The 25,517-nt window shown below is 38.0% G+C and overlaps 1 protein-coding gene across 3 annotated transcripts in view; it reads left to right on the top strand.

The window, feature by feature from the left end:
* Positions 1-24,284, top strand: part of atl (atlastin GTPase) — a 34,850-nt gene extending 10,566 nt beyond the window's left edge. For all 3 annotated transcript variants that reach the window (XM_019061886.2, XM_019061887.2, XM_019061888.2), the window contains exons 2-11: positions 11,066-11,289; positions 12,033-12,188; positions 12,874-13,029; positions 13,992-14,141; positions 15,062-15,200; positions 16,119-16,303; positions 16,792-17,013; positions 17,788-18,002; positions 19,465-19,531; positions 21,127-24,284. In XM_019061886.2, the coding sequence (XP_018917431.1) occupies positions 11,066-11,289; positions 12,033-12,188; positions 12,874-13,029; positions 13,992-14,141; positions 15,062-15,200; positions 16,119-16,303; positions 16,792-17,013; positions 17,788-18,002; positions 19,465-19,531; positions 21,127-21,240 (1,628 nt within the window). In that variant the 3' untranslated portion in view covers positions 21,241-24,284. The remainder of the gene's footprint in view (positions 1-11,065; positions 11,290-12,032; positions 12,189-12,873; positions 13,030-13,991; positions 14,142-15,061; positions 15,201-16,118; positions 16,304-16,791; positions 17,014-17,787; positions 18,003-19,464; positions 19,532-21,126) is intronic.
* The last annotated feature ends 1,233 nt before the right edge of the window (positions 24,285-25,517 follow it).

Here is a 25,517-nt window from a genome sequence, read left to right as displayed (position 1 = left end):
AAGCAGGAAATATTGGGAGAAAATGAATATAACCACCATTAAATCGCTAAACTTCGTATTAGTAGCTTTGATACAAGCTTTTTAAGTTTTCAGGCATCGTGCCTAACCTCCTCCATTGACGAGCTCCTCTGTGCGGCGGTTGAGTATTTTTAATTGACGTGCGAAGTATCAACAATACTCGCTGGGAACACGTGAGCGATTGTCATGTTGCTGTGGCGGAGGCGGGAGGCAGAAACTTCGAAATGAAAGGGATTAGGAGATTTTAAGTAATGACAGCATCTCGACTTCATGAGGTTAAGGTCGAATAACAAGATGAAATACTTATACACGAATATTAAATTTAATTTAGGAAACATTTCATAGATGTTTGAAGTAGTAGTATTTATGTTGTAGGTTGGTATGATATCCAAGCACTATAGGTGAAGGAAGAGTGTTGAGTCTTAAGAAAACTTAAATTTATTCAAACTTAACAGAGTTCCGAAGTTTTTCGGCGACTAGGGCCATCATCAAAATAATCAGTATTAAGTATAATATATTTTTGTCGCCAAACATTGGGGGAAAAAAAACCCATTGGATCTAGAGTCCAGACTCTTGAAAACATTGTCAAGAAAAAGGACTCTTGATTCAATCAGATTTAAGCTTAAATCAAAAGGAAATCCGCTCAAATTAAGATGCTTGGTTCTTGATTTACGCTTAAATCTGATTGAATCAAGAGTATTTTTTCTTCTCGATGTTTTTAAGAGTCTGGACTCTATATCCAATGTGTTTTTTTCCAGTGTTCCGCAGAATAACTGACTTTTTTGGTTGCAGGGTTTTAATTATTTTGCCGGTGGTTTTCCCATTTTTTTTCGAGTAATTCAAACAGAGTTCAAGTTTGGATCAAAATTAAATCAATAGAGTGAGCGCCTCTCGTTTTTAAAAAGGAATGAATAAAAAATTGAACAGGCATTTTATGGATAAATTATATTTTTCTTCCCCAGTCAGGCCTTGATTACTATACAATCACTTGCTTGTCCAAACTGTAAGCATTTAATAAGAAAACCAAGGTCGAAGCTAGTATAGAGGTAATCTTCCAATTTTTTCTCGCTTTCACTTTTTTTCCTCGTACTCGCCTCATCAACAGCGAAGAAAAACCTCCGCCCTCCTTAATAATTCAGCAAATATAACTTTCAATCGACACGGCGTCGCGTCGTTTGCAACACGAAGCAACGTAACCCCTTTCGAAGGTTGCGATACTGACAGAAACCGTTAATTTTTTCCAAAGAAGACGACGTAACACTCCAGTCAAAAATTTTCCTGGCTCTCGCGTGTAATCAAAAGAAAACTCTGTGAAATTTTCAGCAAGAGGTACTTAGCAGTTCCACTGGGAAAAATACAATTAGCGAGTAGAAATTTTGCAACATTGAGAGGTAGTTATGTTCTTTCGGCCGGGGAAAATAGCGAACACCTAACGAGCAATCGAGTCGTTTACTTGTGTTTTACACCTTACGCTGTTCTGTGTCGCCGCTGTCTAGTGTGAATGTGCAGTCGTTCGTTGTGCTTTAACGGATCATTAAAAGATAATTTATGGGGTCGTTAAAGTGAGGCACCGGCTATAATCAATTTTTGGCATTGACGGTGGAAATCCTCGCTCTGCATCACGGACGCTTTAGGATCCATTTGATACCGTCGCAATTCGCATTTACATGTGTTCGTTTTGTAAATCCGTAATATACGATCTAAGAAAATATATTCTAGAGACCCCACACTGCTTTCTTCCCTACAGTGTAAAAAGTTCATCTCGGAAGTCGACGCTCAATAACTAATGACGGAGGTTGCTAGGTTATATCATAAAATGAAATGAGAATATTTCACATGGGATCGAATGGGGAATGATGCTGATTTTCAGCACAATCTGAAAACAATGCTAGTGACTATTGAGTTGAGTCATTGATCTCGCAATGCTAACCTATTTTGCAAAAACCCGCCAAACAACATACTTGCCCTTAAAATCATCAGACGTCGTTCAAAGAATTTTCTTCGATTTTTTTTTCTATGAGTCCCTCGATCACCACTCATCAATAGGCGAAAACTAGCGTTGACTTCCGAAATTTACATCTGCCCCACCTACGGGCTGATCCTTGAAATTGATTGACGAAGCAATAGACAAAGGGGATTAAAAGAAAATGGAAGGATTCCATAAGTGAAAACGGGTGTTAGCAATGGACGTATAGGAAGCAAGTATTAGACTAAGGGCAACCAAACAACCAACTAAGTTAGTTAATTTATCATTTTCTCCCTTAGTCTATTATCGGTAACAACCATCCGTTTCAACCGCAGGATCGCTCCTTTTTTCCCATTGTCCTCTTTGTCTATAGCTTTGTCTATCAATTTCATCAATCAACCCGCTGATTAAATTGCTTAGATTGTTATTGCGGAGCCTCTAAAATATATTTTCTCCAGTGCAGGGCCGGATTAAGGGGATGGCTACATGGGCCGCGGCCCATGGTGGCAAATCTAGGGAGCGGCAAATTTTGCCATTTTTTTAAATGTAGGTATAAAAAAAATCGAGTTTAGAAAAAAATATTACAAACGAGAAAAGGCAACAAAATCTCTCATTTCCTGAGAGTATAGTAATTTAAATAATTTTGTTGTCTTTCGGTGATACAAGAGACAGCACCTTTAATTAGTCGAGTTAAGAGAGAAACCGAACACGCAATTTGGCCTGGAACGGCGCGACTTAGAGAGAAATGATGACGAGGACTTGAGATGAAAAGGAGAAGCCCTCGGCGCGCGGCGGTCGGCATGTAACACATATTAGCGCCTACAAGACTGCACGAATACTTCACGCATTATTGCATCGTGCGGTCACTGTAGTCAGCGTGAAACGGATAGCGCCTACAAGAATGCATGAATACTTCACGCATTGCGCCAAAGACAGTGCGGTCAGCGTGAAATGCATAGCGCCTACAAGACCGCGTGAATACTTCACGCATTGCGCCAAACACAGTGCAGTCTGCGCGGCGCGGCGGCGGAAGTTAAAATCATTGAACTACATTTATGTTTGTTCTTTCATAATTTTTTCGCTCATTTCTTATGAATGGAAGGCCTTGTCCACACAGAGATAGGTTTACGGAACTGAACTTTCGCGCGCAGTTCCGTGAACTTTTGCTACTAGTGTTGACAGGGCTTACGCAAAAAATGTGTCCAACACAAGTAAACGCGTCTTCTGCATCCTTCCCCCGCGCGCTGGCACGTTCACTCGATGGTTTTTATTGATGTTTCAAAACGAATGAGAAGGGGGCGGCAAAATACAGGCGGCCCATGGGCGGCAAGTAGGTAAATCCTGCCCTGCTCCAGTGTTTTTCCGGGAAATTATTTGCAAATAGACTAGGACTGCTCCATCATTAAGCTAACCAGAGCTTTGACTTTCAAAAATAACTTTTGCACATTATAGAAATTAGGAGTGCGGAGTCTTGATCATGTATCTTAGCGCGCCACATGAATCGCTGTGAGGAGGGAACTGAAAGAAAAACAAAACTCCTTCTTTTTTTCAGGTATACAACACGCTCATCCATGGAGCACGTATAGTTGCATCCATATGCTAGAGTCGTGTAGAGTCCTTCTTTTTCCCATTTTCTTTTCCCAAAATTTTGCGCCCCTCGCATCGCTGCCCCCCCCCCCCCCCCCCCGCCCGGCGGTGGCGGCAGGTATGATAGTCACGCCACTGAGACCTAAAGTGTTCAGATGCTCAATCCGAAAACTTCAGAGATCCGTATGACCTAAGTGGGTCCCACGCACGAGGTTTTTTTCTCCGTGTATAAGGCGCCGGCACACGTTCGATTCCCCGCCGATAAAAACATAAACTTCTTTTATGAGCCATTCCAGGTATCATAACGACGAGGAAATGGTCCAGCCACCCCGTCCCCCCCCCCCCGAACATCCCTGGATTCCCTCGGCGGCGGGTTAATAGGGCGATCGCGGGCGAATGTAGGGGATTTTTCCAGGCTGGCGTAAGCGTCGCGGCGGCCGACGGTAATTAGAACGATCGTTTACGCGGAATCAATTTGTGGAACGGACTTAATTTCCCGGGTCCAACGAGCGGTTGCGTATGCCTCGCCGCGACCCGGGTCGTTGCCGGCTCGTCTCGGCGCGAGCTTGAGCTTTCGTTCCGCACCGGTGCCGCGGTTATTGGAGCTTCGACGGCTCTTGATGACCTTCATCGGGATTCCTATCTCGTGATGTTGATTTACCCCGAGAACAGCCAGAATAAGGTCGCCGCGGTCAGGGAAAACTGGGGAATGTCAGGGAATTTTAAAGAGTCAGGGAAAATCTGGAAATGTCAGGGCAAACCTGGAAATGTCAGGGAAAACCTGGAAATGTCAGGGAAAATTACGAAAGTGTCTCAGAGAAAATGTCTTAAGTCACCTTTATTTGCTTTCCGGAATGGGAGCAAAGTAGAGTCAGGGTGTCTACAAGTCCGGAATTTCCGGAAATAGTTCTGATTTTTTAAGGGCGGTCCCGAAGTACCGGAAAAGTGCGGAAATTCTGAAACAAGGTCCAGAATTTTTTTCGCAATTCGAGCGAGAAATTCAAATTTCTGAAATTTTTCGAATTTCGTCAAATGAAGGTACTGAAAAAGTACGGAATTTTTCTGTCGAAGAGGTACTGAATTCCTTGGGAGTGTGCTGAAAAAGTACCGTAAAAGTACTGATTTTTGGCCAGCCTGTTTTAGTAGACACCCTGAGGTTGCTGCGGTCAGTGAAAACTGGGAAATGTCAGGGAAAACCTAGAAAAGTCAGGGAAAATGACGAAAGTGTCTTAGGAAAATTTTCTTAAGTCACCTCTATTCTTTATTTGCTTTCCGGAATTGGAGCAGTGTAGAGTGGAGTAGAAGTTATCCTTTAGTTTTACCTTTCGGGTTTATAAAGTTGCAAAGAGTTAAACTTAAGTAAAATATATCTTTATCAATATAACTTGGTGTTAGAATTTGAAAAGTTTTCATAAATTTAAAAGTCTAAAAGTTACAGAAGCGTATCTTCATTGCAGCATAGAAATACTGCCGTGCTAAGGAAGAACGCTATATGAACCTTCGAGGGTTGCCAAATTTCCCCCTGTTTAAACATGTATTTTTGACAACATTCATGCATACTTTCCCTTTAAATTTTCTGATATTTTAAATTAAACTGCGTTCAAAATTTTCCGATAATTTTGAAATATAATGTTGGCAATTTCTCCAGTAAATCCGGTTTTTATCGGAGGAAACTAGGCAACGTCTGAAAGCTCATATGGCGTGCTTGCTTAGCACGGCAGAATAGAAACAGAGATGTTTTGTGTTCTTTCATCGTATTTTTTCTGAAATTTGAAGAGCTGTCGGTATTTCTCTAAGAAAGAAGTTCCTGACGTCATTATACATAGGACAATCAAAATAGTATGTGATCTAAATTTTCTAAGCTTTCCGGAATGGGTTCACTGGAAAAAAAAAAAAAAAACACATTGGACCTAGAGTCCAGACTCTTGAAAACATTGACAAGAAAAAATACTCTTGATTCAATCAGATTTTTGCTTAAATCAAAAGGAAATCCGCTCAAATTAAGAGGCTTGGTTCTTGATTTAAGCTAAAATCCGATTAAACCAAGAGTATTTTTTCTTGTCGATGTTTTTAAGAGTCTGGACTCAAGATTCAATTTGTTTTTTTTTTTTCCAGTGTTTGACGTTTTGGACAACAGATTTTGTGTGGAAGCCATTTCAAATTACATCTTTTTAATCATTTGGCATGTCCACTAATGCCATTTTCCAGTCGTATCGTCGGAAAATATCGGGAATCTTACGGGAAATTCTACGGTTTTCTCGTTCGATTTTGCAACGTAGGGACGGGACTGAACGTGGACGGTTGAGCTTGAGTGTGCGACACGAGCCCGAGCGAGAACGACGACGTGGAATGAAAGTATTGAAAGTCGGGCACCGAGTCCTGGCTCCAGTCTGCCAACCCGCCGATTCGGCAAGTGAAAGTTCCCTGTCGAGAACTTTAACGCCCGCCCTCCTGAGCTTCAAAGTTCACCTCCGGCCTCCCCAAAAAGAATAGGCGGAATTTTCTTTGCAATGAGGGACCATTATTGTTGGCTCATCATGAAAAGCACTCATCTGCTCGGGGTAACAAATCTGCCGTGATAGTGAAGAGAGCAGTAAGTCGTCACCTGCCGGCCAAAGTGTCACAAGCGCCATGTGACGTTTCAAAATTTCTGCCGCCAATTTATTTTCTTACAGAGAAATTGTTTAAGAAAGCTGTCCAAAAATGTCACTGAATTTATCGGCAGCACACTCAACTTAATCAACGAAGTAGTAACATCGCAGTCAGCCAGTGATAACGGAGCCTGCCGGTGCGCCACTTCCATCACTGAGAGCTGTAAAACAATCGAAACGCCTTCATTTTTCGGGTATGCAACGCGGACATCCTTCGAGTTCGAATAGTTGCATCCGAGTGTCCGTGTGAATGTCGCGTCCGATAGCCGAGATACTATTAAATTGATAAATCCACTTCCATCACTGAGAGCTGTAAACAAATCGAAACGCCTTCATTTTTTCGGGTATGCAACACGGACATCTTTCGAGTTCGAATAGTTGCATCCGAGTGTCCGTGTGAATGTCGCGTCCGATAGCCGAGATACTATTAAATTGATAAATTGAACTTCCGTTTGTGAATAGCACGCAGTAGTCTCTTCTTTATTCTTGTATAGTACGGCAATTATAGAGCATAATTTTTACGAACAGATGTAAAAAGACGGATTCAGGCAAAATGTGCCACGAGATGGGAACTTAAATTATTGTTCAGCACAGCAAATATACAAAAAAACTTGTTTGGGACCAAAAATTTCGAGTTTAGTTTTTTTCAATGCTAGACACACTCCAATACTCAAAGGACATTATGGTCATAGCATCTATATATTTGATATCCCAAGGCTTTTTTGTCCTCCTTCGATCTCGGAAACTACTCGACCGATTTTCCTCGGATTTGTTTTGAACGAAAGCTCGTGACTTGTAGATGTGACAGCGTCGCATCCCTTGGTTTTCCGACTTGCGCGGATTCCTTAACACATTTCGTAAGTTTTCTTATGAGCTACTAAATTATTGATCGTTCGATTTCATTTGTGGAAGACTGGCAGTGACATTTTTTCTCTTAGCAGTATGTCTACGAGTCCGGATTTTCCGGAAAGTCCGGAAATAGTACGAATGTCTTAAGGGCGGTCTGGAAGTACTGGAAAAGTGGAATTCCGCAAGAAGGTCTAGAATTTTTTCGTCTTTTGGTTAATTTTGTCGCAATTTGAGCGAGAAATTCAAATTTTTAAATTAATCGAATTTCGTCAATTGGAGGTACTAAAAAAGTACTGAATTTTTCAATGGAGGAGGTACTGAATTTCTTGGGAATGTACTGAAAAAGTACTGTTGAAGTACTGATTTTTGGCCAGCCTTTTTTAGTAGACACCCTGCTTAGAAGGGTCACTGCCCTTTTGGGCCCTTGGAGCTCCTTTTTTCGAAATTTCCGCTCTCTCCTCACGTAGGCACTCTACTTTTCTCCTTCTTTTCACCACTGCTCCCATTTCCCGGAACTAGCTTCTAATCCCGGAACTTCTGAGATTTTCCTGTATTTACCCCCGGAACTTTCAAAATTTCCGAAATATTCCGGATCTTTTGCATTTCCCGGAACTTTTGAAAAAACTGAAAGGAACCCCCGAACTTTTGACGGTCATGGACTTGGAGGAATTGAAGCAAAAAAGTTCTGAATCCCGGAACTTTTGACGGACGTGGAATGGGAGCACCGCTCCTCACATCTCACCCGCTATCTTTTCCTTACAACCAGTGCTCCGCATTTCCCGGAGCTAGCTCCAAATTCCGGAACTTTCGAGATTTTCCTGTATTTACCCCCGGAACTTTCAAAATTTCCGAAATATTCCGGATCTTTTGCATTTCCCGGAACTTTTGAAAAAATCTAAAAGGAATCCCCGAACTTTTGACGGTCATGGACTTGGAGAAATTGAAGCAAAAAAGTTCTGAATCCCGGAACTTTTGACGGACGTGGAATGGGAGCACCGCTCCTCACGATCTCAACCCGCAATTGGGATTTTCCTGTATTTACAAACTTTAACAATTTCCGAAATATTCCGGACCTTGCATTTCCCGGAGCTAGCTCCTAATTCCGGAACTTTCGAGATTTTCCTGTATTTACCCCCGGAACTTTCAAATTTCCGAAATACTCCGGATCTTTTGCATTTCCGGAACTTTTGAAAAAATCTGAAAGGAATCCCCGAACTTATGACGGTCATGGACTCGGAGAAATTGAAGCAAAAAAGTTCTGACTCCCGGATCTTTTGACGGACGTGGAATGGGAGCACTGCTCCTCACAACCTCAACCCGCAAACCAGGATTTTCCTGTATTTACCCCAGGAACTTTAAAAATTGCCAAAATATTCCGAATCTTTTGCATTTCCCGGAACTTTTGAAAAAATCTATAAGGAACCCCCGAACTTTTGACGGTCATGGACTTGGAGAAATTGAAGCAAAAAAGTTCTGAATCCCGGAACTTTTGACGGACGTGGAATGGGAACACTGCTCCTCACATTCTCAACCCGCGAACAGAATACAATTTTCCCGGCACGGCCGGCGCTCGGCGGACGATCCGGTTGCCCCGGGAAGCACGGCCGGCGCACGTCCCAGCCGGAGCCGCCGCAGGAGCCGAGTCTATTTACACCCGGTCCTACCCATGCGAGGAAACCGGTTCCGATCCGACTCCGACCGACTCGACTCTCGTCGTTCGACCCGAGCGAAATTCCTCCGCCCCCCCTCCCCCGCCGCACAATGGATCGAGTAAATAAGAGAGGTCGAACATGATATTTTTTGACAATTGTTTACGTTCATTTTGTCACTTTTTAAATTACTAGGGGTATTTTTAGAAGAAATGTTTTACGAAGAAAGTCCAGGGTTGCCACAGTCTGGAATAACGGGAAAATTGGGACATGTCAGGGATTTTCAAAAAGTCAGGGGAAATGACGAAAATTCAGGGAAAAATTTTCGCATCACCTTCATTTGCTTTCTCGAGTGGATTTGACCTTTCGAACAAGGAATACCGGAAAAACCGGGAAATGTCAGGGAATTTTAAAAAGTCAGGGAAAACCTGGAAATGTCAGGGAAAATGACGAAAATTCAGGGAAAAATTGTCAAATCATCTTCATTTGCTTTCTCGAGTGGGTTTGACCTTTCGAACAAGGAATTTTGCCTGAAAACTATTCCTGACTGTCTTTTTAAAAATCGAGCATTCGTTCAATTGTCAGGGAATTCCGCCAAAATGTGCAGGGAATCTAATTTTCCAAACTCTGTGACAACCCTGGGAAACCAATGAAGCCATTTTTAGAACCTCAAACTCCAGTATAAACGGATTTAAAAGCGTTTAAAGTTTCCAAATTTCGTCCGACCTCTCACTGAAAAAAAAAAAAAGTAGCTTGGATCAAGCATGATGATTCTTGAATTTGCCGCCAAGAATTTTTTTTTTTCTTGCTTTAAGCTGACTTTTTCTTGATACAAGGAAAATAATGCTTGGGTTAAACAAAAAAGTAGCTTATATTAACCAGAAAAATTCTTGATTTAAGAAGAAATACTTCTTGGCGGCAAATTTAAGATTCTTTTTTTTCCAGTGCTCCTATCGACTCGATCCACTGTGCAACGTTTCTTATGCGCGCCCGCCCGGGCGTAGCCCCCCGTAATGCAAAGGAACGCCCGTTGCGACCGACGGCGGGGGGAAGGAGGGGTGATGTAGGGGGAGGGGGGGGGGGGTCGCGAATCATCCGCGGATGAGTCGGCGATTCGCGGGCGCATCGCGAGCCGTGTCATTTTCGGAGGACTCCTTTCGGGTGTCGATGCCGATGCCGATGCCGATGCGGTGACCCGGCTAAAGTGGCACGCCACCGGTATCACCGGCGACGATGAGGTTTCACGGTGCATTGAACCCGGGGAACAGCGGGGGCGTCACTGCAGTCGATTCTGGGAGGGGGGGGGGGGGTTTGTTCGAGGAGGCCAAATTTTGAGGGAAGGGGGGGGGGGGAGCATCGAACTTCAGGAAGAAGATCCGGAATGCCCGGTAATCGATCAAAATTGTCTACAATCGCCCCCAGTAATCGATCAAAATTGTCTACAATCGCCCTGAAAAGGTCAGGTCCGAATTAGGGGTTGGGGAAAAGGGGATGGATTGCCCCCTGTCCCCCTCAGGACCGTCCCCAGGGAAAATCGTCATCCTTGCCAACAGCAAATACAAAGCCCCCCCCCCCCTACCCCCCAGGGGGTGGTATTGGGGTGGTGGAATACATATTATGGATAATCTTCTACAAACCAATCAGCGGAGGGTTTTTTTTTTTTTTTTTTTTTTTTTTTTTTAAATTTTGTATGTACCTATAGGTAATTCAGTGACGACATTTCTTAAGTCCATAAGCTAAGTGCATGGTTCCGAGGGCAGACGTAGTATGTCGAAAGAGAGGGTAGAAACATGAAAATCTCTCAAAATGTTAACAAATAAACGAATTACACTAAAGAAAAATAGTTCGGGGTTCTCAGGGCTCCTGCGCTTTCTTCGTAACAGGTACAAAAGTTTCCGTTATGAGGACAGAGCACCTCGTGCCCACGACCGAAGTGCTGTTCTCCTAACAGAAAAATTCTCAAAGAAACTCCAGGAACCCTGTGAACAGAAGGCTCCGTCATAAGCTCTAACTTTGAGAAATTTTGTAGCCACAATTTTTTTCTTGCATTTTTTGCAAGCACTCCCGGCTTTTTGTCGACCTGCATCTTCTATACCATACTTATCACAGTTTTTCTACAGTTTGCTTTTCGACTAATGTACCCCCTAATCTAAGCGCTTATGGACGAGTCGTCCTCTTACAACATGGTCCGGCCTCAGATGCTGCATTGGTCAGAATGAGGGAAACTATATTTTTCAATCAAACAGCGTTAGTCCTTTTTCTATATTCCCCCCCCCCCTCTTTGTTCTTATATTGTCTTTTCATTTAATCTTATTCATTTATTCTATATATTTCTTTGATTTCAGATGTGAAATCAGACACCTTCAATAAAATCATGAGGGGCCACGCGGTTCAAATCGTCACATCCGAAGCGAATCACAAATTCAACCTGAATGAATCTGCTTTGGAGGAGATCCTCCTTTCAGAGGAAATCAAAGACTGCAGCGTTGCTGTTGTCTCTGTTGCTGGTGCTTTTAGGAAAGGCAAATCATTTCTCCTAGACTTTTTCCTCCGATATATGAAATATACGGTGAGTATTCTTTGTTATTTTTGTAATTCATACTCATCAGTAATTACTACCAGAAAAACTGCATTTTTTTCCATAGTCAGCATGATAATACAGTTTTTAATCAGTTCTAAAAGTTTTGAAAATCCTCTCAAGTTTTATGATCGAACGTTGACAAAGTGAGGAAAAAAATTACAATCAGAGTCAAATATGTGTATCAACGTTAATTATTTACTAAATCATAGCTTTATTGAAAAACTTGAACATACCAGGGTGTCTACAATTAGGAAAAATTTATCAAATATGTTGATTTTTTAAATCAAACGGATGTCAGATTAATCGCGCAAAAAATCGAGAAATCTCATTTAAAATATTGGGAAAAATCTGGAATATACCTGAAAGTATAAAAAAAAAAAAAAATCAGGAAAATCCCAAATTAAATTTTAGTAGACGGGCCCTGCACACGTTTTTCTCAATTTTTTCATTTTGGCTTGAAGCACCCTTTAAGCACAACTGCATTGCTATATTTTTATCCTGAAATTGAAAGGTATTTTCTTTATCTTTTTTTTTTTTTGCAATCTCCTGGGGAATGAACTTTTTTTGATTTTTGAACTTTCATTTTCTAAAGCTAATTTTTTTATAGCTTTTTTTTGCAATACTTTGATCCTCATATTGATTTTTGTGTAATTTAGGTATTTTAGTTCCTCAGAAGTTCTCTGCCAAGTTATTTAGTTGTATGTTTGATCTTGTTCCTTTTTATTTTACAGTATGAATCAGAAGCGGCAGTTTATGGGTCCGATTGGATGGGAGCTTCAGACACACCTCTTGAAGGATTTTCCTGGCGGGGAGGCTCAGAAAGGGACACAACGGGTATTTTAATGTGGTCTGAAGTATTCATCACCACCCTGCAAAATGGAGAAAAGGTTTGTTTCGCTCAATCCATATTTATTCCATCAAGAAATTTCATAAGTAATGTTAGTATTCATACTCCATTATGGCATTTACCATTCAATACAATCCATTATTCTAATTTTACTCATACTTTGTGCAAAATTTTCCTAAAAGTAAAGCCTCGATCTGTAAAAATAGGAGGCACCGGGCAAATATGCTGCCTTCAAAATTAGCATAGATATGATTTCTGGTTTCTTTTCGATCCCTGCAAAATTTCATGCTATGTAGGCTGTTCATTGACTTCATGTGTTTGTCCGTTAAACAAGACTACGCTTATATAGAATGGTACTTTGTGATTGGCCGGTTGTGTCAATTTGATGACCATAGACTGAATTGTGAGCCCTTTGTCAGTCCGCCATAAGACTGTCGCAAGGAGGTACCTTCAAATTGGCAAATATTAAACTTGAAGACGTTTTCTGAAACAGACTACACTTTATTTTGTCGCAAGCAAATCTTCTGGAGTAACAAGTTATTCAAGTAACATTCCCATTGTAACCTGATGGGCCTTGTAGGCGGTTTGTTTGTTGGATCTTTGACTATTCTACTGCCGTTACAACTGCTTAAGCAATCAAATATTATGATTTAGGGCCCTGTCTGAAAAATTCAATTAACTATTTATTTGTCTCACTTATTATGGTTTTCTCCTTTCTTCCCTAGATTGCTGTCATTCTTTTGGACACTCAAGGAACCTTCGATAGTGAGAGTACTGTCCGAGATTGTGCCACAGTCTTTGCGTTAAGCACAATGCTTAGTTCGATCCAAATCTATAATTTATCTCAAAATATACAAGAGGATGACCTCCAACACTTACAGGTACTTAAATCGTTTAATTTCATAAAGTTATGTATAGTTATGAAATATAAGTGAAAATCAAGATGAACCCTTCAAATGGGCCTAGTTTAGCAGAAACGCACCAAGTTGCACCAAATTTGAACCGTGGAAGAAGCTTGATGTTTTATTTCTTCCTAAGACTCAATGTCAAGGATGAAGTGTTATCACTATTTTCACATTCAAAATATGTTTTTCCGATGTCAAATTTTCGACAAGAGAAAATTTGCGACTGGTTATATACAAGCCTACTAACTTGTGTTGTTTTTTGTTTTTTTCGTGTGTGAAAATGTGACCTCTTGCATTTTTGGTTAACTCGGCCCAAATCATCCCCATACTAGGAACCCTTTATGAAGATAATTCATAGTCGATTTTTTTTTAAAACTTCCTTCATTGTGTATCCAATATTAGTTTTTGCAATTTTTGCCTTTACTTCAAAAAATACTCTCTCATGGCCTAGAAGGACTTGAGTCAGTATGAAGTCATGAGGCATATTTTGAGAGGGAAGATGTAAGTTGGTATCATGCGCATTAATATCAGTAATTTTACTCAGGGAATAATCGGCCTAAAACAGGAGAAAAAACAACTGAATTACTATTGAATGAGATGTCTCAGACTTATAATTTTAATGGTGAAGTGAGATCCCCTTTCGCTATTTTGGAAAGGAGTGTTTGCATGCTGACATAGTAAATTAAATTAACTTATTTGAAAAAAAAGTAAGAGAAAAATCTTACTTGTTTTGTTTGATTTTGCCTTCATCTTCAAAACATGGAATATCTATTTCTCAAAATTAATTTTCAAATTTGGCACATAAGAGATTTTTGCCTCCACCGTCATAGAAACACTGCATAAATTAAAATTATTAAGCAATCTCCCCCTTTCTGATTCATTTTTCAATTTCTAATATCTTCTGGTGTTTTCTAATTCATGTAATCATATTTTTTTAGCTCTTCACTGAATATGGAAGACTGGCTTTAGCTGACACAGGAAAGAAACCGTTTCAAAAGTTACAATTTTTAGTCAGAGATTGGAGTTTTCCCTATGAGGCAGAATACGGAGCAGCTGGTGGAGAGGAAATTTTAGAACGAAGGCTGAAGGTATGTATTATATTTTTTTATTTTTAGGGTCCTTTGTCGGAACAGTAGAGGACAGAATATTAGTCTAGACTTGATCTGATATCTCTTGCCATTAGCATAGCTCGAGAATAGTAACGCATTAGTTATGTAAGAATTTTTCTTTTTGTTATTCGAGCGGAGTTCCATGAGAAGATCTTTTAATGATAAGAACAGTGCTCCTATCCATCAAATAGTTCCATGTTTTTCTTGTTGGCTTATTTTCTTGTGCAGGGTATCTACAAGTCTGGAATTTCCAGAAAGTCCTGAAATAGTACAGATTTTTTAAGGGCCGTCCAGAAGCACTGAAAAAGTGCGGAAATTCTGCAAGAAGGTCCGGAATTTTTCCCATTTTTTGTCATTTTTGTCGCAATTTGAGCGAGAAATTCAAATTTTTAAAATTTTTCAAACTTAGTCAAATGGAGGTACTGAAAAAGCACTTAATTTTTCTGATGAGGAGGTACTGAATTTCTTGGGAATGTACTGAAAAAGCACTGTAAACATACTAATTTTTGGCCAGCTTGTTCTAGTAGACACCTTACTTGTTGGGATTTTCCTACTCTTCTACTCAAGGAAGTCATCTTATCACAATAGGAACTATGTGAGCAACGCATACTGTCACTATATTTGAAACTTGGTTTTCACAAATTTATTCTTGCATCATATACTTCAATAAGCAGAAATAAAAAGAAAAAAGTGCCAAACTTATGAGTCGACAAGATCTTGTCCGAGAAGATAAAGGCAAGCTATGATCTACAAAGCAAAAATTCGTTTAACTCCTGTTTTTATAGAACCGTTTGATTGCAAGTATCACTCCCGCTAGTTTTTCAGAAATGTAAAACAGCGTAATCAAATTTTGATAAATGATGTTGATGTGTTTGATGATTTTTGTTTTGTTTTTACAGATATCAGACAAACAGCACCCAGAATTGCAAGCCTTAAGGAAGCATATCAAAGCATGTTTCTCAGAGATCCACTGCTTCTTGATGCCTCATCCTGGATTGAAAGTCGCCACTAATCCTCATTTTGATGGGAGATTGTCAGGTAAGGAGGCGGCATGTTGGATGATATTTCTACCCATCAAATGTCTTAACATAAGTCTCGAAAACTCCTATTTTGTTTCAGAAAGAAGTATTTTATTATATTATACTAAATGCTGGATAATAGGATTCTCCTGTAAAATATAGCAACTTAATTTACTCATGAGTGGAAATATTTTTGCCAGTGTCTAAGTACAAGTCCCCCTCCTCTTCCATGAAATGTATAAAAAACTGTTTCTCAGAATTTTAAAAAGATCTGCAAACATATAAATGCAAGTCAAACTGATCCGTATCGCACCAAATCCCTCAAAAAAATAGCCCCTATAGCCTATTTAGCAGGCTTCCCAGATTTTATGCATTAGGAGAAGAATTTTGATTTAAATTTGAGACTACTATCTATGATTCTAATTATGATAAGAGGTAGTTGAGTTAGTTACTGTATCATCAGTTTACAGTGGTTGAAGTACCATGAGGCTAGGAAAACAGTGGTCAGTTTGAATTTTGGTAATTTGTAATGATCATTTTTTTTTTTTTTAATCTGCAGTAACAGTGTAGTATTTTTAATTAGTCTTTGTGATTGTAGCAATTTATTGGATTTCTGCACTTACATAAGAAAAATCTACCTCTTAAGTTAATTCTCCCTACACTCGAAGTGTGTATCTGTGATAATTAAACTAATTCAGGTTGTTAACTCTTCTTTCTTTCTTCTCTTCATTTTTTATCTGATTTTGTAAGGACTGTTGTTTGGTTGCGGTAAAGATTTTTTTTTTTTTTTCCTTCTTCAATTTCCCTCAGAATTGAAAGTAAAAGAACCTAAGCAATTTTCTAAAAAAAAATGATGTACTGCCTTGAGTGCGCTCTTACTATTAGAGGGATATAAAACTTATCATTTATCAAGTATGTTCTCCGTGTGTGCTTCCAGATATTGAAGATGAATTCAAAAAACATCTTTGCAGCTTGGTACCTATGTTGCTGTCACCTGAAAAGCTACTGCTCAAAGAAATTAGCGGCCAGAGGGTGAAGGCCAAAGAGTTGGTGCAGTATTTCAAGTCGTACATAAATCTTTTCAGTGGAGATGAGTTACCTGAACCCAAATCAATGCTTGTCGTGAGTATCTATCCAGCCTTTTCACTCCCTCTGTAGTTCATTTTATACGTATTTTCATTCAATAATCAAGACCAACCGCGGAAACAGCATCATGTTGAAGGAGACCCATTCAGACTCAAATTCAAATTTTGGCTCTCAGTGGTTCTCAAATTTTGGTTTATGGCTCTCAGACTCTGCATTTTTTTCATGATTAGGGGTGCTGGAACTCTACTAGCACAGCTTGTGGGTCTCCTATGGTCAGGTGTAGAAATGGGAAGGCTGCAAAAACGAGCTTCGAAAATAAAATGGTTGCAAAAACAATATGCTGTTTGCAAGTGAAGAGTACTAAAGAGAAAAGGTTGTAGCAAATCTTGAGAAATTAGGAGTTCTTAAAAGGAAAAGGTCATTTCAATAAATGGCAAAGCTAAGGATTTTCTGCTTCTTTGTAAAAACAAGTTTCTGGCATTCTAGTTTAACCATTGCTTTTGTCATAATTTATATTTTTCCAGGCGACGGCTGAAGCAAATAATTTATCGGCAGTTGCTGCAGCAAAAGAGATATACCAAAAAGTTATGGAGTCTATCTGTGGCGGAAACAAACCTTACCTTAGCGCTGTTCACTTAGAATCGGAACATCTCAGGTGTAAAGATAAGGCCTTAGAGCAATTTAATTGCAAGAGGAAAATGGGAGGTGAAGAGTTCTCCCAATCTTACAAAATTAAACTAGAGTCTGTAAGTAAACCCTGTTTTTCTCAGCATCATACTTTAATTCATAGAATAATTAATTGAATAGCTGTTCTAATAAAAATATTTAGATAAATGCTAATTCCATAAATCTTTAATGAAATTTCCATGAAGTCTCTCAAAGAAGAATAAAAAAGAAACATTTTTCTAACCTAAAACTTTCTGTTTGTTAGTCCTCTTTCATCATACTTTCAACCAGTTTCCAATTAATACGGGAACGAAAAAATTTATTCATAATCAAGCAGACCGTGCTATTTTAATCACTTATGAGAGAAAAGTTCCGTCATTTCTTTTGCAATGTTAAGCAAAAATACATTTGTACATTTATTGCAGAAAGCTGAAGAAACTAGCTTGTTACTCTTTTTAGAGTCCACACCAAGTAAGTTAATGCACTTTTAGACTATGATAGATTGGAAGTAATGTAAGATCTTGAATCTTACATTTACTTTCCTTACCAAACTGACATCAGACGATCTTTTGTTGCAGTCTAAAATTGGAAAAACTTATTTGACGCAGACTCAAGCAAGAACTAAAGACAGGGAAATATTATACACAGGCATTTTGTTTACCAACAAAATTGAACTCAGCTGAGCATGCATCAATTTTATTGAGAAATATTTTCTGGCCTCTCATCTGCATAATTTTCGTTGCATTAGTCAAAATCATATGTGGTATTGTTATCTGATGATGATCTATATGAAAGATGTTGTGCGTGGTAGTCTATAATTTCTCTTGATGAATTTTAAATACTTTCAATTTCAGGATATAGAAGAACTTTTCAATCAGTTTAAATCTCACAACGAAAGTAAAAACATTTTCAAGGCTGCACGAACACCAGCGGTATTTTTCGCAATTGCTGTCTTTTTCTACATTGTCTCTGGAGTCTTGGGATTGCTTGGAATGTATGATATAGCTAATTTATGTAACATGGTAATGGGTGTCGCTTTGCTGACTCTCATTGTCTGGTCATATGTCAGGTATGATATTTATAGTTTATGTCAACTGAAATTTTTTTGCTGGACATTGATTAATATAATCACAGTTTTTCGCAGTGTACCAGCCATTATTTTGTCAGAAAACCAAAAAATCCTTACCTATCAATTCCTCATGGTATATCCAATTCAATCACTGTAATAAGTTTTTTTTTCCAAAAGAAAATAATCTTCTTTTGAAGATCGATTCAGGAAGAGCATGATGAATAGATGACTGGACAAGGTGCAAATTTAAGCACTCTGGTACATGTTTCCCAACAAAAATTTCACAAAGAACATGACGCGGGTAGCGAAAAGTACTGAAATTCACTCCCAACTATCATATTATTGTTTTTAGTTTACATTGGTTATAGTCATGGTTTTTGAGTTACTTTCCTTTGGGGTAAATAGGAATTTGGCTTTTAGTCAAGAATGTCAGATTGCAAGAAGCAGTAGGTTTTGAAATATCTTGCAGCTGCGGCTAACGACAATATCAGGCACGGAACTTTCAGCTGTAAGAGCAGTCGAGAACCAGGGTTGCCATGGTCAGGGAAAACTGGTAATCGTCCGAGAATTTTGAAAAGTCAAGGAAAAGCTGGAAATGCAAGGAAAATTATAGAAGTGTCAGGAATACATCATTAAACTACCTATATCTGCTTTCTAAAATAGATTTAATGTTTTGAACAACAAACCATGTGTTAAAAAAATTCTAATTATATCTTTTTAACCATTTGGCTTATCCTTAAATATCAGGTAATTTTACTGAAATGTGTCAGAGATTTTAGGGAAATGTGAGGGAATTTCTTTGTTTAAAGTGATTCGATGGACACCATATTTTGTGTCAGAACGGCATGCGATATATCGCATCAATTCGTTCCATTTTTTCAGCTACTCGTCATTTTTCTCCAATTTTGAGATCGCAATTCTGTTGTCAGGAGACTAAAGCACTGACTTACCAATTTTAACAAAGAAATTCAATGTAATAAAGGCGTGGTTTTTTCAGAGAGAAAACATCGCATTCGATACTGATATCGAAACTGCACTCGAATGCGATATTTTCTCTCTAAAAAAACCACGCCTTTATTACGTTGAATTTCTTTATTAAAATTGGTAAGTGAGAGCTTTAGTCTCCTGACAACAGAATTGCGATCTCAAAATTGGAGAAATATGACGAGTAGCTGAAAAAATGGAACCAATTGATGCGACAAATCGCATGCCGTTCTGACACAAAATATGGCGTCCATCGAATCACCTTAAATTCTGTGGCAATACTGTAGAACTGAGGTGCAGGTGCGATGAGAAGAAGTTGGAAGTAGAATCTGCAAAGTATAAAAATAATGGTACACTAGACTCAGCAGAGGAAATCTCCACTCCAAATTGTCCTCTACAAGCTGAATCATCAGTATTTCTTTCAACCTCTTCTCAAAATTAGCATATCTTTTCTCATTTTATCATTATCCTTTTACAGGTACCGAGGAGAGATGAGAGAAGTTGGTGAACACATTGACAATGCAGCAACTGTCGTCTGGGATAATGTAAGCACTCAAAGATAATATCCTTTCCCCTCTTTCAAAATTCAAGATGATTAATCAAGTGGAGCTTAGCATCCACTGATCAATTTAGAAAAGGCATAGCAGTTGGTTTTTTTTTTTTTTTTTTTCATGTTCCTCCTTAGGATTCAGGCGGGAAGAATGAATATAAGGCCATTCTGCAGTGTATGTTAATCATGTCGCCAAAATTGTTGTCTGGCAAGTTACTATGGCACAAGTTATTCTCCGTTTGTAACGAAAGAGGTTTCTTCTGTAGTGTAACTTAATCAATTATCAGTATCGTGGCAAGCATCTACTCGTAGCAACAACGAACGGCTTTATGTAACCAGTGCACACCCTGTAATGGAGACTTTAAACTTGCTAATCCCAATGACATGGAGGCATTAAAGACAACCGCTTTTCCTTATAAATGCTCTTGAATGCTACAAATTGCACATGAGAGTGAGTTAAAAATGCTGTGAATCCATGGTTTGAACCTACAAATAATGTCTGAAAAGAAGCAACGGATGGAAGAATCTACAAAGTTGTTTGATCATTATGAAATTTTCTGAATTGTTTATCACCTTGGGAGCGACCTTATCTAGCTTTTTACGTGTTGAAGTCGGTGGATGAAAAATCCTTCGGAAATTTTAATTTAAAAAATTTGATTTTCAGTTTGAGCACTCTTTTATTAAAGAATGAGACATTTAGAAGTAGTCCAACCAAAAGGGTATCTTTAATTGGACCGAGTTTATCAAGAAGGAACCAACCCACTCTAAGTTCAAACTGAGAAAAAGAGGTTTAAAGTTTCATTCCTGCATAAGACTCGAAGTAGAAAATAAACTTTAACCCCTCTTTTCACAGACTTATTCTTTTTTTCGATTTTGAGTTTTTGGCAGTAGAAAATATATGACACGTAGAACTGAAAAACATTCTTAACTCAATTTTTCCGAAAATTTGGGTTGGTTCCTTTCTGATAAACTCAATCCAATTTTAAGCGATTCAATACATAAGCATGATCGCTTCTTCCGATCAATTCACTACTCTAAAGATCTATAATTCACCCGTTTGATCAAAGCAAAAATATTGCGATCTATAGCATACTTCAAATGTTCAGTTTCTGTTTAATACTTCTGGACGAAAGAATAGTTCAAATGAGTAATTTTCCAAAATCCGGGCTCATTTTAAGCACACCTCATTTAACTTTTAGGTAATTATTAATGAAGAAACAGTTTCTATACGCCTTCAAAGTTTTACATGTCGATTAATCGATTACTCGATTGTGAGGTAATGAAAAATCGAAAAAGAACTTAGCTGATTTAAGATGTATTAATTTTTGCTCTCACAGCATTGCCATATTTCAACTCGCCTCTGGTCGATTAAATTTAATAGATAAACTGTTAGATGGAAAGTTGAATCGCTTCCTTATCCGGCACCCAAGAGTCGGGAGTTGTCAGCTTGTTTGTTTCTAAAATAATGCAGTATTCTTAGGATGTAAAGGTGACATGGCAAGACAATTTAACATTCTCGATGTAAAATCAAGATCCTCTATTTTCCTTGCCAAACTCCATTTTCTATATTCTTTCCTTGCTCTTTTTCAGGTGATGAAGCCAAGCTACCAAGTTTGTCTACAAAAAGGGCTGGAGCAGGCGGCCAACTCTACGATTTCCAGCATAGCAGGGACAGAGCCCAACGGGAAATTGAAAAATTCTTGACTGCTACACGATACTCACTCAACCTTCGTTGTTATTACCTCCAATTTCTCATCGTATGAAACATTTTTGTATCTTCCCCTTTTTCGTGCCCTTTTCACATGCCTCTGTGACCAACCTTTGTGTACAAAGTTCATCTCGAATCTGTCAGACATGCACAATCTTCCGAAAACTTTGCTGTCCGTTTTTACTTTTTGAATCAAGCGTACTTTTTCATTTTTTTTTTCCTTTTTTTTTTTTTTTTTGATTTGGCATTTTTCTAGTTATAATTCACTTTTACTGTTGTATTGTAGGGGTGGTTTGTACTTTAAAATACTTATTTTAAAAATCTAACTTAATTCTTTCATTTTATCTTTGAAGATCAAGTTTCGTGGTTCAGAGATAAGTTATCTCTGTTGAAGACCGTTTCTTGTAAGCATGATCACTTTCAGTCATCATAGAATGCTCCAGAGTTTAGTGCACCTGCTCCTTATCAGTGTTCAAAAGTCGCAATTACCTACTCCAGTAAAAACATGTGAAATGCTCGGTTTTTATATTTTATCTTCCATAGCTCTCTTCTTTTCTGTAGACTTTTATAAACCAAAATTTTTATAATTTTTCAAGTTTTTAAAATTTTAGTTGCATGTTCTGTGTAAAGTGTGAGAGGTTGATTTTTAAGTCAAAACATTTATAAGAAGTGACTATAAGTTTGTAATTGAACTCCAGAAGTCAGTCTTTTGTCTATTTTTAAAATTAATTTCCAGGAATCAAGTCTCCAATTCATTTGTAAAATTTCTGTAGAAAATTAGAAGTCATCATCAAAACTTGATTAGTTTTTTGATTTTGTAAGTAATATCAGGGTTGCCGCAGTCAAGGAAAATTTGGAAAACTCGGAAATAAAGTAATTATGTAGAACCACACAAGACAAACCATGTAAACTACATTAAAAAGCTCTCATTTGCGTGTGAATTGTCATTCTTCTGGACGGCTCCACATTCTGACGTCCTCAGTACCACTCAGGGAATGTCAGAGAGTTTAAAAAGTCAGAAGAAATGAGAAAAAGTCAAGGTGTCATTTCCTAAATTCTGTGGCAACCCTGTATCATACGTTCATGCAAGCTCCTTAGCTATTGATTAGTGTAAGTGAACTTGTAATGATGTCCAAATTTTGGTTATCGTTAAAATGTTGAATCTCATTTAAGATTCAACACGGCTAGCTTTTGCCCATTTAAAGTTTACGCCAGAAGAAATCAGCATTCGTAATCATTGTTCTCATTTTTTGTTCAAAAAGTCATCATTCTATCATTGCTCTGTCGCTCATGATGTAAAATAACTTTTGATATGATGAGAACTTCAATTTTTTTTCTGTTGCGAAAGGTTTCTTCATTAATTTGCTGAATCCAATGAATTTTTTCGATTCTAAGTACAGATGTTAGAATTCAGGCAACCTCTTCCCCCAAAGTTTGTATCTTGACATAAAGTAAATTGAAAAATTTAAAGAAGTTTAAATTTTTCAACTGTGGTATCTAGCTGTAAGTTAGTTGTCATGTCTCTCTTTTTATCAGTAATTTTTTTTTTTTTTTTTTTTTTTTTTTGTACATTTGTATTATCCATTGTTTTGAAGTCTCGAGTTTTTTTCTTCTCTTGTTTAAATCCAAAAACCATTTTGCAACGGATGTTCTTCATTTTTATCTGAAAAAAGATTTGCTAAATTTGTTTTAGAAAAAGTTATTGCAATCAGTCTTTATCAAACCCAAGGTTTTTTGCGTGGAGCAGTCGACTGAAAATTGCAAAAGAACAGTAGAGATAACTGATTACGTGAATTTTAAAGACTGTGCATGGCTGATAATAATTAAATTTTAGTTGTTTTCCTTATTTTACATTTTCAGTTACTTATACTTGAAAAAATAGGTTTTCTGGTCTAAGACCGTTGAACTTTCCGTCAGTCTCCCAAACCTGCAATTAAAATATTATACCTCCGTAACCCTGCCAAAATTTGTATTTTTATTACATAATGCTTAACTAAATTACAGTGTACCTTTTTAAGTAACAAGATTTTTCTATTCCAAAAAGGAAATCCAAAAATACGTGAGTGATCCCTTAAGAAGCTTTAATATTGTACATAGGTAGGTCTCTAAATAAATTATGCCATACCATACTCTTAAGATAGTTTCTCGGAGTTGTATACAGAACGTTAAAAAAATTTTAAAATCCAAAAAAAAAAAATGTTTATCATGTTTTCAGTATTTATCCATCTGGCATTTATCAGATTGAAAGCCATCCTGCTGGTTGACCACTCGCCCCCAAAAATAAGGACTTACAAAAAATTGAGTGTCGTGGAAAAAGTTTTTATTATATTTTGAATTAAAGCCAATGGAGCCCATGCACACCACAAAGATTTCTGATTAAAGTACTTACTTTTTCTCTCATAAAATTGAAGAGAGATCGCAAACTGCAACTGAGGGTAGTGTTGGGGATTCCCTCCATAACTGCCTCAACTTTAAGAGCTTTATATAAGCTCGGAAGTTCTTCTCAGAGAAAACTACAACCACCATCATGTTTCTCGCTAAATTGCACATTAGATGTAGCGCATAAATCGCAAATCCCTGTGGCATTCAAAACTCCTTTACTGGAAGCAATACAAATCTATCCCTTATAATAAGCACCATTTTCTGCCTACTTTATTTTAGTAATCAATCTTCTTTGTTTTAGCAGGATGGCACTCCCTTTGAGATTCGCCTGGATAAATCTGAACATGATCATTAAACGTTTTCTTGCATTTTTGTTTTTGTTTAATTATGTGTTGCATAGTGTAAAATAATATAACTACGGTGATTAACCCAAATCAAACTAGAGTTAGACCTCAGGAGTCCTTTCGAATGCATGGCGTTAAAATTATTCTCTCTGATTTTTCAGATGAGGTCACCGGGAAACTATTTTCACAGCAATGAAAATCGTTTAATTTTTATTATTGTTAATTTTCCTCTTTTTGTGTCTCCCATCAGTGGTGTATGTTAACTTTGATGTCTTTAAAATCTCATTAATAAAGATTTATTTTTTAAAAGTTAATCTGCTATGTTGATTATGATCAGACAGGCCCTTGCAGAATTTACGTTGGAGATCATGGTCTTATGCTACAGCCTGATTATTGGAATAGATGGACAAAGGTATAAACAAGAGACTGAAAAATTAAGAGATCTTATTACTTGGAACAGGTCATTATTACAGACTCAGGAGGGGGAAGGAAATAATAGACTAACTTCTGGGTCCCTTGGCGCTTGCCATTAATTAGTCTTATACTTAAAGCTCCTTTGTTCATCGCAACTAACCGCTTCCACCCACAGGATCACTCAAGTTGTAGGTTTCATGACTGTGACTGTGAAGAGAAATTTTTGAGGTTTTAGTTGTTTCACTGCATAGTTTTCAATTTTATAAGAATTTTCGTCATTATTTGTGCTGCAGTCTTACCATATCAATTATGTGTGGGTCATCACCCACCCTTCCCTGAAAATTTGGATGAAAATTATTGTTCATTTGATCGTATAACTAATAGTCCAGGCAATAAAGGATTTTACCTTGCAAAATTTAGGTGAAATCAGGTTATGATTGATTCCTATGTAATTTTTTACGCTGAATCCGAATTTTTGGTTTCCCAACAAATTTTCCTTGTGCTAACTCCGGAAAATCGGAAAAACCGCGAAAAATCACGTTTTTCCGCGGTTTTCCCGAGATATCTCTTTTCCAGTGCGATATATCGAGAAAATAGTTATTTCCAAAAATAAAGCTGATAAAATTTCCTATAAAAATGATCCGAACGTTTTTTTCATACGTCCATTAGGGAGAGTGCTGGAGCCGTGGAAAGCTCTAAAAACTCGTAAAATCGCGATTTTCCACGGTTTTTCGCCACTTGTGTGAAATAAATTTGTTCTTTCGCAAAATTTCAAGATAGTCTTACCTTAAAAATTAATGCTGCTTACTTTGAAGACAAAAATGATGACAATTTTTTCTTTTTAGGTCTAGTGGGAGCGGTTTTAAAGCCGCGAAAGGCCGTGAAAAGCTCGAAAATCGCGATTTTCCGGCATATTTTCGTAACAAATCCGTTCTTGTACAAAAAACTCATTTAAAGTGACTTCAAAATTCAATCTTATAAAATTGTCAACATACATACGTAGAATTTGCTCCCTTGGCGCACCCTGGTGCTCTGCGACATCCAAACGCCAGGTGTGCTTATCTACGTAAAGGTAAGTAGACAACGAACGACGTAATAAAATAGTGCAATTTTCAACATACTTAAATGATGTT

Source organism: Bemisia tabaci, chromosome 10 (assembly GCF_918797505.1).
Source record: "Bemisia tabaci chromosome 10, PGI_BMITA_v3".
In the NCBI taxonomy this organism is placed as follows: domain Eukaryota; kingdom Metazoa; phylum Arthropoda; class Insecta; order Hemiptera; family Aleyrodidae; genus Bemisia; species Bemisia tabaci.
This window is presented reverse-complemented; position numbering and strand designations above follow the sequence as displayed.